Here is a 14,763-nt window from a genome sequence, read left to right as displayed (position 1 = left end):
ATGTCCAAATTGCCCAATTAGCCATTTTCCCTCCCCGGTGTCATGTGAATCGTTTGTGTTACAAGGTTTCAGGTGTGAATGGGGAGCAGGTATGTTCAATTTGGTGTTATCGCTCTCACTCTCTCATACTGGTCACTGGAAGTTCAAAAGGCACCTCATGGCAAAGAACTCTCTGAGGATCTGAAAAAAAGAATTGTTGCTCTACGTAAAAATTGCCTAGACTATAAGAAGATTGGCAAGACCCTGAAACTGAGCTGCAGCACGGTGGTCAAGACCATACAGCGGTTTAACAGGACAGGTTCCACTAAGATTACTGGAACCATGATAAACGTATTTGGTTCAGACGGTGTCATGGGTGTGTGGTGGCAACCAGGTGAGGAATACAAAGACAAGCGTGTCTTGCCTACAGTCAAGCATGGTGGTGGGCGTGTCATGGTCTGGGGCTGCATGAGTGTTGCCGGCACTGGGGAGCTACAGTTCATTGAGGGAACCATGAATGCCAACATGTACTGTGACATACTGAAGCAGAGCATGATCCCCTCCCTTCAGGGACTGGGCATCAGGGCAATATTCCAATATAACGGCCCCAAACACACCTCCAAGATAACCACTGCCTTGCTAAAGAAGCTGAGGGTAAACGTGATGGACTGGCCAAGCATGTCTCCAGACCTAAACCCTATTAAGCATATGTGGGGCATCCTCAGTTGGAAGGTGGAGGAGTGCAAGGTCTCTAACATCCACCAGCTCTGTGATGTCATCAAGGAGGAGTGGAAGATAACTCCAGTGGCAACCTGTGAAGCTCTGGTGAACTCCATGCCCAAGAGGGTTGAGGCAGTGCTGGAAAATGATGGTGGCCACACAAAATATTGACACTTTGGGCCCAATTTGGACATTTTCACTTAGTTTACTCACTTTTGTTGCCAGCAGTTTAGACATTAATGGCTGTGTGTTGAGTTATTTTGAGGGGACAGCACATTTGCACTGTTATACAAGATGTACACTCACTACTTTACATTGTAGCAAAGTGTAATTTCTTCAGTGTTGTCACATGAAAAGATATAATAAAATATTTACCAAAATGTGAGGGGTGTACTCACTTTTGGGAGATACTGTACCTCCATAAAAAAAATAACACCTTTACTGCCAATAGTGCATGTTTATGTGGCCATCAGCTATCCCATATAGCAGGCCTCAAAATTTCAAGTCCTGAGCTACTAGCCAGGCCTTAAAGTTACTAGCCACCTGTTGCCCCACCCAAACCCTACCTTGCCCCGCCCCTTAAACACGCCCTTGTAAATGATCAGTGGTGACAATTGATGGCACAGTGGCTGTGTTTGATGGCATGGCACAGTGACTGCGTTTGATGGCATGGCACAGTGGCTGCGTTTAATGGCATGGCACAGTGACTGCATTTGATGGCATGGCACAGTGGTGCGAATTGATGGCATAGTGACTGCATTTGATGGCATGGCACAGTGGTGATGATTGATGGCACAGTGGCTGCATTTGATGGCATGGCACAGTGGTGATGATTGATGGGCACAGTGGCTGCATTTGATGGCATGGCACAGTGGTGACAATTGATGGCACAGTGGCTGCGTTTGATGGCATGGCACAGTGGTGACAATTGATGGCACAGTGGCTGCGTTTGATGGCATGGCACAGTGGTGACAATTGATGGCACAGTGGCTGCGTTTGATGGCATGGCACAGTGACTGCGTTTGGCATGGCACAGTGGTGCGAATTGATGGCATAGTGAGTGCATTTGATGGCATGGCACAGTGATGATAATTGATTGCACAGTGGCTGCGTTTCATGGCATGGCACAGTGGTGACAATTGATGGCACAGTGACTGCATTTGATGGCATGGCACAGTGGTGCGAATTGATGGCATAGTGACTGCATTTGATGGCATGGCACAGTGGTGCGAATTGATGGCACAGTGGCTGTGTTTGCCATGGCACGGTGGTGACAATTGATGGCACAGTGGTGCGAATTGATGGCACAGTGGCTGCGTTTGATGGCATGGCACGGTGGTGACAATTGATGGCACAGTGGCTGCATTTGATGGGCACAGTGAGGCTGCAATTTTTTTTTGTTTGCGCCCCCCCAAAAACTCCAATTCCGTCCACCTGCCCCCATTCTATCACATCTATGCCTCCAATTCCGTCCCCCTGCCCCCATTCTATCACATCTATGCCTCCAATTCCGTCCCCCTGCCCCCATTCTATCATACCTATGCCTCCAATTCCTCCTCCATCTATCATATGGTATGATAGATGGGGGGGGGGCAGAATTGGAGGAATAGGTATGATAGAATGGGGGGAGGGGGACGGAATTGGAGGCATAAGCATGATAGATTGGGGGGAGCAGAATTGGGGGCATAGGTATAATGGATTGGGGGGATGATTTAGTGTTAATCTGCAATTACCAATACACCACCCCCCCATTCCAGCAAATAGGTTCCTTGTGCCTCCAGAACATCACATCACACCGCACATCTGTTTTAAACATACCATTTACTGCACGGTGCACTTCCTTGGATGTGTGGGAGCCTGGGAGGTGGAGGGGGGCGGTCCGGGGTGGAGAGGGTCGGTCCCGGGCGGCGTCTAGTATCGTAACGCTGTGAGAGGTCGGTTCCGGGCAGGAGTTGGAGGCACATTTCCATTGGACAGTGGGCGGTGAAGAGGCGGTCCCGGGCGGCATGGTAAAGTTTTTACTGGCCTATGGGAGGTGAATAGGGGGGGGCCCGGGTGGGCGCTTGTGTCCAATCAGCTGCTAGCCTGTGCTAGCATGTGAAGGGACAGCGCGCCAGCCTGTGAAGAGACTGGCCGCAATGTGTGTGTGTCTGAGCGGCGCTCGCACGGGACATAAAACTCCTCGCCAAATGCGAGGAGGCGACCACAAATTTTGAGCCCTGCCATATAGGAATGCATACTCTTATAGGCTAGGTGTACATATTTATGTGCTCAGATATCACTGGGGCTGGTCTTCTATTAAGAAGCCAACCCAGCCATTTATCTTTTTCAGCAAAAAAATGCTGGTTGAGAATACAGCCACAATGTGCTCTAGGGTTTGTCCTCTCAGCTACAGAGGATATAGAATCCAGCACTGGGGTGATGTACAGACTCTGAATGAAGACAACCAACACAAGCCTGGAGCTCTCTGCCCTCAGCCATAGCAACCACTCTGAACAGAGGAGACATCTTACTGGTTGCTAGGAACCATTAATTCCGGGAACTCCTGTTGCTAGGGACTGCAGCTCCGCCATTTATTAGAGTCAGCCACAGTCCCCCATGCTGGGACTTGTAGTACTACAGCAGCCTTTCACTAGGTGGTCTAAGAGGGATATCTGGTTGGGTACTGGTCAGGATAGGTTGTGTGAGGCGGCTCACCAGAAGAAAGCATTGGTCCCATCGTAATATCAGTTCTTCTCTTTGAGCTCTCTATTCTGTGTAGCCTCCACTGTCTCCGAGCAGTGTCCAATCATGGAGGACTTTCGGGCACTCTTTCTGTCCTCATGGAGAAGCATGGTCCAGCACTTCTCAGCCAAGCTTGCCTACACTACTGGCCACTCCAAAACTACTACTGCCCGGGGTGGAGGGAGCGGAGCGTGGGGCACACAATTTCCTCTGGCCAGTTGGACAGGTTGAGCACTGACACCCATGATGTTGGATGCACTAACAGCCAGCTGAACAAGGCAGGGAGGCCACAAGGGCCCCCTGCAACCCCTCATGCTTTGCCTAGAACCAACTTGGCCCTGTTGGTTGGGGCATGGGCCCCCCCGAGGCTCAAGCCCCTTATGCAGCCTGGGTCCCCTACATGTGTATGGGCTTTCCCCCCTGATGGTAGCCCTGGGTAGTGGACAGAGTGGGATTTATCATGCCTGGGATTATGTGCCATCAGGCCCAGCACCCCATTCTAGGCTTGCACCACCATCTCCTCTTGCTATTTAATTTCATGAACTTTGCAGTTCTCACCTACTTTTCTGTTTTGTCTTAGTTTTTTCAGCTATTATATTAGGGCTCGAGTCAATATTCAGCAGTTGTGGCTTACGCTGTTTTAAAGAGCTCTGAAGTATACAAATTATATAAATAAGGATCAGCTCCACTGAGCCCCTTCCAGTATAGCCCATGAGACACAGAAACCTATAATTCCCTAATCTGTAAATGCTGCAATTCTATACTGCATTTTCCTGCGTTCTCTAGCAATTCTGGATTTGTTTTCTCTCCGCTTTGGGTGAAATGTTTCCCCAGAAGGAAGGAACAAGTAATCTTTTTGGGATAAACACCGCTAATACGCTTCTCACCCACGCAGCAAGTGAGAGAGAATAAACACACGTTCTTTTGCTCTTTCTTTTTGGTGAGGGGGTGGAATTTCTAAGGCTTTACCTTTTTTCCTCCGTTTAGAATAGAAACAACTTATTCTCTCTCAGCTCTTTCACTGAGCTCTGCGGGGAGGTGTGTTTAAAGAGAATTGAATGAAAGATTTCACGCTGTATCAAGTCAAAAGTTTAAAAAACAAAAAAATATTTATAGAAAGAGTAGCTTTAGTGCTTCCTAGTGCTTTAACTTATGTGAGGATAACATTTTGGAATCTACAATTTATGACTTGTTCTTTAAGAGGACCCCTGTTGGTCTCTTACTGAAGCAAATTTTAAAGTACCCTGCAAAAGAAGAAGAGAAATACTCGCTTTGCCACTGGATGGTGCATTGAAACTTTACTACCTTGAGGAGCCCCATGAGCCGTTGCTATTACACATTTCTGGCTGTGTCTGTAAGCTTGCTGGCTGCTGTGGTTCCCCCTACCAACCCCTATGTCCGTGTCTTTTAGTTATGTGGAGTACCCACAGCACCAGCAAGGGGCACCCGGAAGGGTCAGGCAGCAGTGGTGCACTGAACTTTTCAAAAGAGTGACGTTTTAATACCCTGCCTGCCGGACAGTTGAATATTCTGTTATCCTCAACCTGACCTCACTACCTTGTAAGTCAATTAAACAGAGGAAAAGTTCTAGAGCCACACACTACTTCCAAGCATAAAAATCAACTATATTGTTCAGAACAAGAACTGACAATCTCCCAGGTTCCTGCCACTGACACATTTCGCCACCTACTGGGAATTATTTGTAGAGTGTAATCATGTTTTCTCTATGATTAAATGCGTGTTCTGATTTCTGAGCAATAAAGTTGATTTTATGTTTGGAAGTGGTGTGCAGTTACAGAACTTGCTGAGCAGTGTGTGGGAAGAACAGACCCCGAAGGAGTAAGTGCCTGTGAGCTGGCATTTAGAATCATGGGAGTGTTAGCAATTTTTTTGCTACTCGTGAGAAAAATATGCACCCAGTAAGGTCTAAAAAGTCTAGACCCCATCCTACATGTAGTGAAGGCAGGATCAGGAGGACAACCCTGGCCCATTAAAAAAAAAAGGGGGGCAGCAATGACGGCTCCCATATTTCTATCCAGCACACTACCAGAACAGATGTCACCATTGTAAAATTAATTCTTATATCCTGGTCCAGTCACAACCCTAAAATTGTAGGGAATGTGGAGAATATGGCACTGTGGATAACAAGTAGACTTTAAAGTGGTTGTAAAGTCTTTTGTGTGACTTCTACCTATAGGTAAGCCTAGAATAACAGTTTTTAGGCAAAAGAAACCGCGCTAGAGGTCTACCATAAACCAAATCAAACAAAACAAAATATGAAGCAGCAGCTTTAAGTGAGATACATACAATACGAATAAAACAGAAAAGAGGGAAGCTGCGCTACAGAGTCCCAATCAATACAGAGAATGGCATATTATTATTCCATGTTGGGGAAATGAATCCTCGGCAAAACAATTAGAAGCCCATTCTCCTAGTAAACAGCGTGGTGATGTTAGCACGTATCCTCCTCCAGAAACGTTTTATCATACATGAACCTATTGACAACGTCACATATAATGAAATGCATCTAAAGAAGGGTACGTGCTGACGTCACCACGCTGTTTTTTTTTTAACAGAGATGTATCACCACGCTGTTTACTAGGAGGATGAGCTTCCGGTTGTTTTGCGGACTGGCTTCCATTTTATTATGCTAACTTTTATCGTATCTATATAAGTGCAATACTTCCTTTTTTATTAAAATGTATTAGACTGTATTACGCTATGGTCAGTCTTTTCTTTCTGGGTCATTTGCTGTGTTCATGGCCATGGCCTCTATAGACGGTGACAAGGGGCCTGTATCACTGGGGTTTCACTACTTGATCATCATTGCAAGCTAAAGGCCTTGGCTGGATTATAATCACATGCCTTTTTTGCTTGCCATCTGGTAAGCAGGTCTTTCTTAAGGTGGTGCTATTGAGAAGAGGATTCATTTCCCTAACAAGGAATATTAATATGCCCTTCTCTGTATTGATTGGGACTCTGTAGCGCAGCTTCTCTCTTTTTTAAGCCTAGAATAAGGGTTACCTATAGGTAGTGGAAATATTGTGCCGTTTAGGAGATATTTCACTTGTAGTGTGCGCCTATGTCATCATCGGCACATGAGCTGTGAAGAAACGGACCTCCGTGTCGTTTCTTCACCATTGCGTGCCCTGACTGACGGCTCCCGCACGCACATGGCTCCAGCTAGTCACAGAGCCGTAGTCCGCAGCCCCAGAAGGAAGAGGGGGCAAAGATGGACGCGGCTTGCACAGGGGACAGCGCGGACTTCGTTTTCAGGTTAGTGTCACATAATGGGCTAGTATGCAATGCATACTAGCCCATAATGCTTTTAATTTGCAGGGGGCTAAAGAGGAAGTAAAACCCATCAGGGTTTTCTTCCTTTTTAACAAACAGTACATGACTGATTCTTGAAATGTGATTAATGCACCACAGCAGCACTTCAGAAGAGGGAAGCACACTATAGGAAAAACAAACCAGAGAAGAAGGCGCTTATAAGAGCACTAATAAAACACTTTAATGACAAGGAAGAGTTAAAAACACTTACAAGATGGAAGTGAAAACAGGCATATTAATCAATCCATATTGTCCATCGGGATGCCACCTGGGAATAAAGACAGATGCAGGTGGAAGTTCCAGCCGACCAGTGGTGGTAAACACTGTGGCTCTGATCCAAAATGGAGAGCCATGCAGTCAGGGTGAGGGTGGAATACATGCAAACGGAAGTAATGTCAGAGTGGGCTAGACATGTTTTGGGGCATGCCCAGTCTCTCCTTCTTCAAACCAATGGAGTAATGCAAGTGGAAAGGGTTTATATGAGAGTCAGGGGAAGGACAAATGGGCAGGGGGTGGGCGGGACTGATAATGACTTCCAGATCATTACATGGCAGTATGCTATGGAATAAAATGCATTAAAATAATTTTAGTTTAATTCATGTTCTACTAGTCAGTGTTTATGTCTTGTGTATCCTTACCTTTACTGCAGCAAGTTTTTTACTTAATTTTACTGTATTTTATTCCATTGCATACTGCCATGTAATGATCTGGCAGTCCTTATCAGTCCTTATTTGTCCCACCCCTGAATCTCATATAAACCCCTTCCACTTGCATTATTCCAATGGCTTGAAGAAGGAGCAACTGGGCATGCTCTGAAACATGTCCTGCCCACTCTGTCACTTCCAGCTGCTTGTATTCAATACTGGCCCTGACAGCACGGCTCTCTATCAGCTGGACCTACTACCTGCAGCTGTCGTTACTTTCCAGAAGGCATCCGGCTGAACGTTATGGATTCATTGATATGCCCGTTTTTCACTTTCATCTTGTAAGTGTTTTTAATCCTTCCTTGTCATTAAAGTGTTTTATTACTGCACTTAGAAGCGCCTTCTCTACTTTGTTGACCCTAATTTTTTTGTCATTTCTCCAATAATGGTTAACAGAACAAATACAGAAGGTGAATCTTCCCAGTGGAGCCACAGTTAGCCTTTCATTTCTCAGCAACTTTTGCCCAAAACAAGAAAACAAGTTTTGCTGGAGTCATGCTTTAAAGTGATACTAAAAGATACATTTTTGGGGGATTAAAATAAAAAAAGATGTTATATTGATCTGCTCTGTGCAATGATATTGGCCCCTTACTGCCTCTTTGACAGTCCCCCACTGGTGTTGTCCACCCCTCCCTCCTCTGGGTGCCCTCCTTAGTATGCCATATGCTATGGAGACACCCAAGTGCTTGCTCTCATGAGCTGGGCTGTGTGCATCCATACACACACACACACACACACACACACAGCACCAGCAAGCTGTGACCCTGTTCCCTCCTCACTGGAGCTTGCCTGACAGCAGCAAAAGCCCATGGCTCCTGCTGCTTTTAGGCCCCTTTCACACCAATGAGTTTTTCAGGTGTTATAGTGCTAAAAATAGCGCCTAAAAAAATCCTGCCCTGCAGTCTTCAGTGTAAAAGCCCAACGGCTTTCTCACTGAAGCGGTGCGCTAGCAGGACCGCTCCAAAAGTCCTGCTAGCCGCATCTTTGGATCGGTGAAAGAGCGGTGTGTTTACTGCTCCTTTACCGCTGCTGCCCATTGAAATCAATGGGACAGCACAGCTATACAGTGCATTGCGGGCGGTTTTAACCCTTTCTCGGCCACTAGCGGGGGTTAAAGCCACACCGCTAGCTGCCGAATATCGCAGGAAAAACAACGGTATAGCGGAGCTAAAAATAGCACTGCTATACCGCCAGCGCACCTCCCGCACCCAGTGTGAAAGGGGCCTCCTGCAAAACCAGCAAGTGAGGGGAGCAGAGCTGCAGCTAGGACAGGGCTGAATCAGTGACAGGAGGCAGGAAAGTGTTTAGGGATGGGGGTAGGTAGAACAGGCAGTGGGGCATTTTTTATCCTAATGCAGGGAATGCATTAAGGTAAAAAAACATTTTCACTTTAGTACCACTTTAAGTATGCTTCTCCTTAAAGGAGTTGTAAAGGAAAACAATGTTTTGCCTAAAATTAATGTCTGCAAGGTAGACAGACAGAATAGTGTAATGATTCTGTTAAAAAACGAGTTAATACCTATTAAATTCCTTCATCTATATCATCTCCGGCGTTCTAGTTTCTGTTCTCTCATTCACTTCCTGGTTTGCGGCGCTCATTCATGTAAGAACTACATTTCCCAGTATGCATTGCGGCACGCCCAGTAATTCACACCTCCTTGAAGTCTCTAACACGTAGAGAGCATCCTGCCGCACAGATGTAGTTCCCAGGAGGGGGTGAGCACGTCACTGACCACCGCAGTAAAGCCTCCCTTCACAGCGGTGAGTAATGCCCCGTACACACCATCACTTTATGTGATGAAAAAAAACGACATTTTCTGTGAAGTAAAAAACGACGTTTTTGAAACTTCAATTTTCAAAGACGAAGTTGCCTACACACCATTGTTTTTCTCACAATGTTCTAGCAAAGCGAGGTTACGTTCTCACCACTTTTTCCATTGAAGCTCGCTTCTGGGCATGCGCGGGTGTAAAAACGTCTTTTTAAACAACGTTTTTTGCTACACACGGTCAATTTCTGTGAAGTAAAAAACGACGTTTTGAAAAACGACACATAAAATTGAAGAATGCTTCAATTTTTTTTGGTCGTTTTTTACAAGACATAAAACAACGTTTTTCCCCCACACACGGTCATTTAAAGTGACGTTTTTAAAAACGTCGGTTTTTTTCATCACATAAAGTGATGGTGTGTACGGGGCATAACAATCAGACAAGCAGGAAGTGAACATAACAGAGAAGAAATAGAGCAACTTCTGAGCAAAAACGAACAATGAGGAAGTGAAAAGAGGAATGTCTGCAGGTAAAGGATGCTTATGAAAAAAAAATGTTTCCTTTACAACCCCTTTAAATTGAGTCTTGCCACCTCAGCTGGGATCATTGCAATGTATTTACTACTACTCCTATGGCAGTGTCAGATTTCTGGAATGCAGAAAATCTTCCCACTCACATCACCTCTTTTTCTGGATCATCATTTTGTTACAATTGATCAACCTTCCCCTCCACAGGCCGCACTATGTGTTCACTTCTATAAATAGTACTTCAAAATGGCAGTGACGACCTGCCCAGAACATTGAAGTCAGACTGTCCTGGTGACTTTGCCGCATGAATGGAAGGTGCAGCTGGCTGCATTGTTGATTCTGTATCTGCGGAGCGGAGTACTCGCTACATGACAGGACTGTTAATAACATTTAAAATAGAACCAGTCCAATGTATAAGGTTTTCTTTTTGTTAACTTACATTCATTTGAATGTCATGAAGTCATTACAGTGTAACTACTTAAAATCACTCTTTATACTGAGATGGGTGAAATCAGGCTTTCAATGGTAATACCTGCTCCACAAGTTGATGCATAGGAGGTGGAGTTACTTAAGCAGGCTTTCAGGTTGTAGAGAGTTCTATGTGGGCATCACTAGTAATCCAGAAAGCAGACGGTAAGTGGTACAACAAAGATAAACAATTTATCTGGAAACCTATACTTTCAAAGTCTTCGAGCATTTAATATATCAAACAGAAAGTTCTGGCTAATGCTAATCCAGCATTTCAGCTGTTAAATCTTTTTATTCTCTTTTTTAGTTTTAGATAGAATAGAGAAGGGTTAAAACCCTGTCAGTTCGTTTTAATTTTCCCCTTTATTTCCTTTTTAGTAAACTTTATTTTTTTAAAGAATTCTTATAAGGTTTACAAAAACGTATACAGAAAATGTTTTGACAAGTTGTCAATGCAGTTACAGAAAGAAGGTTTATGGAAGGAACTTTTAGAAAGGCATCACCATGACAAATATAAAAAAATATAAATATACAGTGGAACCTCGGAATGCGAGTAATGAGGTTAACTAGCGTTTCGCAATACGAGCACTGTATTTGAAAAAATCCTAACTCGATTTGCGAGTTCTGTCTCGCAAAACAAGGGGGATTCAGGCCAAAGCGGTGTGCAGTACCATGTTTGGCCTGAGGTGGAGGGGTGCCGGAGACGAGCAGAGCCGAACGGCGCCAATCGTAGCTGATCGGCATCGCTCGGCGCTGTTCGAAAAGACACGAAAATAGGCTCTCCGACGCCCCCCCACCTCTGGCCGCATGCGGTATTGCACGCCATTGAAGTCAATGCGGAACAAATTATTTTAATTTCCATTGCCTTCAATGGGGAAACTCGCTTTGATATGCGATTACTTTGGATTACGAGTATTCTCCTGGAACGGATTATGCTCGTAATCTGAGTTTCTACTGTAGTTTTAATAAATACAATCTTAAGACAATAATAAAATACATGCAACAGTGAATGCACATTTTTCACAGAATAATAGGACTTTCTTCATAACAAGAAATGGCTCTAGATCCCAAAAAGAATCGTTGGTACCTCTACACGTTTCGACGCAAGGGTCTTCGTCTGGGGGCTCTCAAGAGCAAAAGATTGGACAACTGTTACATATGGCACAGAAATCTCTTCTTAGACAGTTATCACTAGAAAAGTTGTCACTAGTTGTCCCAATTGGAAAATTTCCCCTCACATCCCATTTTGTTGACAACTGCAAAATGTTGAATTTCCATGTACTTTATGTCTTGTTGACATGGTCACCAGGACAACGAGAGAGTGGGAATCTCCTCAGTAGAAACACAGAGATATAAAAAACCACAGGAGTGTTAACCTTTTCCTACTCTATACAGAATTTAAAATTCAAAGTTTTGTTTTCGATTCTGACTGCAGTATATCTTAAAACTTTCAGCTTATTATTGTTTATCTTCTACAGGGCGACTGGGAGAGGCAGTCTTTGCCGAAGATTACACAAACCCTGCCCACAGCAGATACAACTTGTCCTACTCCTGAGGAGCCAGTTTCTCTGACACCAGTGTTAGTAAGCATTAACAAGTATAATGGTTCTTGAGGACCAGCCAGACACTGCAAATGTTCTGTATCATAGAAATATTTAACAACCAACATACACCACACAACCAACACTACACCATCACTCTTCTGTCACACCATGTTCATACAGTGATTTGCTCCCTAGCAGGGCCAGAGCAAGTCTAAGGCTGCTTAGGCAGCCACCTTAGGGTGCCAGGATTGGGAGTGCAGGGCCACTGATTAAGCAGTACTGCTGGCCCCTCCTGTACTGGGCTCCATCTGTTCAAAAGGGAGGCCTGGGCACCTGCCAAGCAGGAGGGCCGGCTGTACTTCCATATTGCTGACACTGGTGTTTTTTTGTCTCTCCCTGCAGTGCTTCTGGCTTCTCCTCCTCTCCCTCCCTCTGGCTGCGCTGCAGGGGTATCAGTTCTAGTACTTGTGCTCCCACAGCTCTGATCACCCCTGCCTACAGTCTGGCCCCCCTGTGTGCCCCCCGCAGCGCTGCTGGCTTCCCTTCTCTCCCGCCAGCAGCTGCTGCAGGCACACAGGGGGATTGGCTTCAGGATGGATGTCATATTTACCAGCCCCTTGCTTTCTTGAATGAACAGGGTGAGCGATCGGTACCTATCACTTCTTTGTCCATGTGGAGGCGGGGTTGCATTGTGGGCGGGGGGCCGCCCTGGTCCTGCTCCCCAGTAGCACTGACTGCTTGCATAGATATAAAATCAGCCTTTTTAATCCAGTTACAGAGAAAACAGTTCTGATTGGAAAAAGGAACAATCATATATTACACAAGCTCCGATTGTTTTTTTTGGGTTACTGAATTCTGTGCATTACTGTTATGCAAATAGAAAATGTGATGTACTGACAGTTTTAAATACTGCAGTTATTGAAATCTTTAACACAATAATTTAAATTAAAGATCCGCACGGATGTCAAGCCAAGATGGCAGATTCACCACCCTCTGCCAATTGCAAATTAGCAGCTTTCCAAGTACAACCTTCCCTTTTCATTTAAATATGCGAGTGCCAGTTTGCATGATCCATAAAGAATTTTAGCATCCAAGTATTGGGCAGAATTTGTTACGATTCTCTGATGATTTTATAAATTGGTATTTACATGCTAAGTGGTTGGAAAATCATATCTGTCTGTCATAACATTTGCAGCAAATCAGCTCACTCTTCTCTAACAGTAAATGTGTATACCTTGTAATGTTTGGTTTTACAATTTTATTTGGAAAAATAAATATATTAAAGTGATCTTATAATCCATGTGTAACCTAGGTTGTTCAGTCATGTGTGTGTCTTTTTAAAAAACACCCGTTATTGTCCACGCTGTCCTGACAATTCTGGTCTTTGCATTGGTGAATGTTTTGAACGCTACCACACTAGTGCAGTTTTAGCGTAGGGTATAGCATTTCACTAGGCTAGGACACACTTTCACAGGGTCTGCCAAGAAAGATGCCATCGCATTTTGAGAGATTTGAATCTGGAACCGAACCGTTACAGTTACAAAAAAAAAAGTGTAAAAAAATAAATAAAAAATAAAATAGTTGTTGTTTTATTGTTCTCTCTCTCTCTCTATTGTTCTGCTCTTTTTTACTGTATTCTATTCCGCAGTGTTGTATTGTTATTATGTTTTATCATGTTTGCTTTTCAGGTATGTAATTTTTTTTATACTTTACTGTTTACTGTGTTTTATTGTTAACCATTTTTTTGTTTTCAGGTACGCCATTCAGTTGCAGCGCAGATTGATTTATCTTGACAGCAACAGCGTTTGCTCCCACCATACATAAAGCCCTGACTTCAGTGCTGTAGGAGGTGATTTCACCACCACAGTTAAAAAAAAAAAGAGCATATATGCTGAAGCATGGGGGCAACAGGGGTGGAGGAGGGATTTGCTCCTAACTTTTGCAGGTGGATGCCCCCCTGCTTCGGCATATATATATTTTAGGCACAGGTTGCGTTTAAAAAATATATATTTTTTACTATTTTTTTTTTTGTATTTGCTTTGCAGGTATGGTAAGGTCTTACTGTTATACTGTAATGTTACTTTGTTTTATTGTTAACAATCATTTGCTTAGCAGGTATGCCATTCAGTTGCAGCGCAGATTTATTTATCTTGACAGCAACAGCGTTTGCTCCCACAATACATAAAGCCTTGACTCCAACGCTGTAGGAGGTGATTTCACCACCACAGTTTAAAAAAAGAGCATATATCCCTAAGCATGGGGGCAGCAGGGGTGGAGGAGGGATTTGCTCCTAACTTTTGTGGGCAGATGCCTGGCGTATATAAATGGTGCATGTATGCCCATCATTAGAAGTGGCTCGATGAAGGGAGGTATTCTAATGCTGGGCATACCCACCGATCAATCTATTTTTTTCATTCAGCCTGCATGAAAGAAAAAAAAAAAAAAAAGATTACTATATATGCCGAACACGGACCAGCAACATACTGGTATGTTGCTGGACTTTGAGTGGTTATACCAGAATGATGCCTGCGGGTTTAGGTATCATCTTGGTATCATTCTTTTCAGCCAGCGGTCGGCTTACATGTAAAAGCAATCCTAGTGGCTAATTAGCCTCTAGACTTCTTTTACAAGCAGTGGGAGTAAATGACCCCACCCTCTTCCATGGTTTTCTCTGGCTCTCCTGTCCCGATAAGGAACATGAGAATGCAGCCGGTGGTTCCGCCAGCTGACCATAGAGCTGATCAGAGACCAGAACTGCTCTAATCATCTCTATGGCCTAAGAAACCGGAAGCTACGAGCATTTCATGACTTAGATTTCGCCAGATATAAACAGCGCCATTGGGAAATTGGGAAAGCATTTTATAACACCGATCTTGGTGTGGTCAGATGCTTTGAGAGCAGAGGAGAGATCTAGGGTCTAATAGACCCCAATTTTTTCAAAAAAGAATACCTGTCACTACATATTGCTATCATAGGGGGTATTTACATTCCCTGAGA

At 44.3% G+C, this 14,763-nt stretch overlaps 1 protein-coding gene across 3 annotated transcripts in view; it reads left to right on the top strand.

The window, feature by feature from the left end:
• The window catches only part of DBH (dopamine beta-hydroxylase), a 158,038-nt gene extending 144,961 nt beyond the window's left edge, over window positions 1-13,077 (top strand). For all 3 annotated transcript variants that reach the window (XM_040324160.1, XM_040324161.1, XM_040324159.1), the window contains exon 12: window positions 11,701-13,077. In XM_040324160.1, coding sequence (XP_040180094.1) covers window positions 11,701-11,835 — 135 coding nt within the window. In that variant the 3' untranslated portion in view covers window positions 11,836-13,077. The remainder of the gene's footprint in view (window positions 1-11,700) is intronic.
• Window positions 13,078-14,763: the final 1,686 nt, after the last annotated feature.

This window comes from Rana temporaria, chromosome 9 (genome assembly GCF_905171775.1).
Source record: "Rana temporaria chromosome 9, aRanTem1.1, whole genome shotgun sequence".
Taxonomy (NCBI): domain Eukaryota; kingdom Metazoa; phylum Chordata; class Amphibia; order Anura; family Ranidae; genus Rana; species Rana temporaria.
This window is presented reverse-complemented; position numbering and strand designations above follow the sequence as displayed.